This window comes from Penaeus monodon, chromosome 33 (genome assembly GCF_015228065.2).
Source record: "Penaeus monodon isolate SGIC_2016 chromosome 33, NSTDA_Pmon_1, whole genome shotgun sequence".
Lineage (NCBI taxonomy): Eukaryota > Metazoa > Arthropoda > Malacostraca > Decapoda > Penaeidae > Penaeus > Penaeus monodon.
Genome location: NC_051418.1, coordinates 16787939 through 16788536, shown reverse-complemented (window position 1 = coordinate 16788536; position 598 = coordinate 16787939). Strand labels below are relative to the sequence as shown.

General features: G+C 51.2%; 1 protein-coding gene across 1 annotated transcript in view; it reads left to right on the top strand.

The window, feature by feature from the left end:
* The window catches only part of LOC119594096 (phenoloxidase-activating factor 2-like), a gene marked incomplete in the record, with an annotated part of 12169 nt that overhangs the window by 8438 nt on the left and 3133 nt on the right, over nucleotides 1–598 (top strand). The window contains 3 exon segments of the mRNA XM_037943151.1: nucleotides 187–313; nucleotides 315–347; nucleotides 469–577. Of these exon segments, the coding sequence (XP_037799079.1) occupies nucleotides 187–313; nucleotides 315–347; nucleotides 469–577 (269 nt within the window).

Below are 598 nucleotides of genomic sequence, written 5' to 3'. Positions count from 1 at the left end.
GGGCTGAAAACCTTTATTGGTCGAGAAGCTGGAAGAAGGGAGTGGAAGAAACGATAATCAGCAAATTACTTTATTACATTTCTCTGTTGTAGCCCCATTTTCATAAACGCCACATCAAAACAAGAAAAAAAAGGAAGAAAGTAAAAGAAACTACTAAGCCCGCCCACAACTTCCCGCCCCGCCCAGATTGCAGCCGGACAAACTGGTGGTGCGCCTGGGCGAGTGGGACACGCAGAGCACGCTCGAGGCCTTCCCCCACCAGGACCGGGTCGTCGAGGCGGTGGAGATTCACCCACGATTCCACCCGAAGGGCCCTCTTCCATGACGTGGCTCTCCTCTTCCTGAAGGTAAACGAGGAAAGGGAAAGGCAGTTATCCGTTATCTCGTACCTGTAGACTGCATTTGGGATGGGTATGGGGAAATGCAGTCACACAGGAAGGAAATGTATGCTCGATATCGATATTTCAGAAGAAAATTGAGTTGGCTCCGCACATCGCCACCATCTGCCTGGCGGAGAGCTGGGACGAAGTGGACCCCGATGCCTGTGTCATCAACGGTTTCGGCAAAGACGGCTTTGGTAAGTTAGTTTCGATTTCTG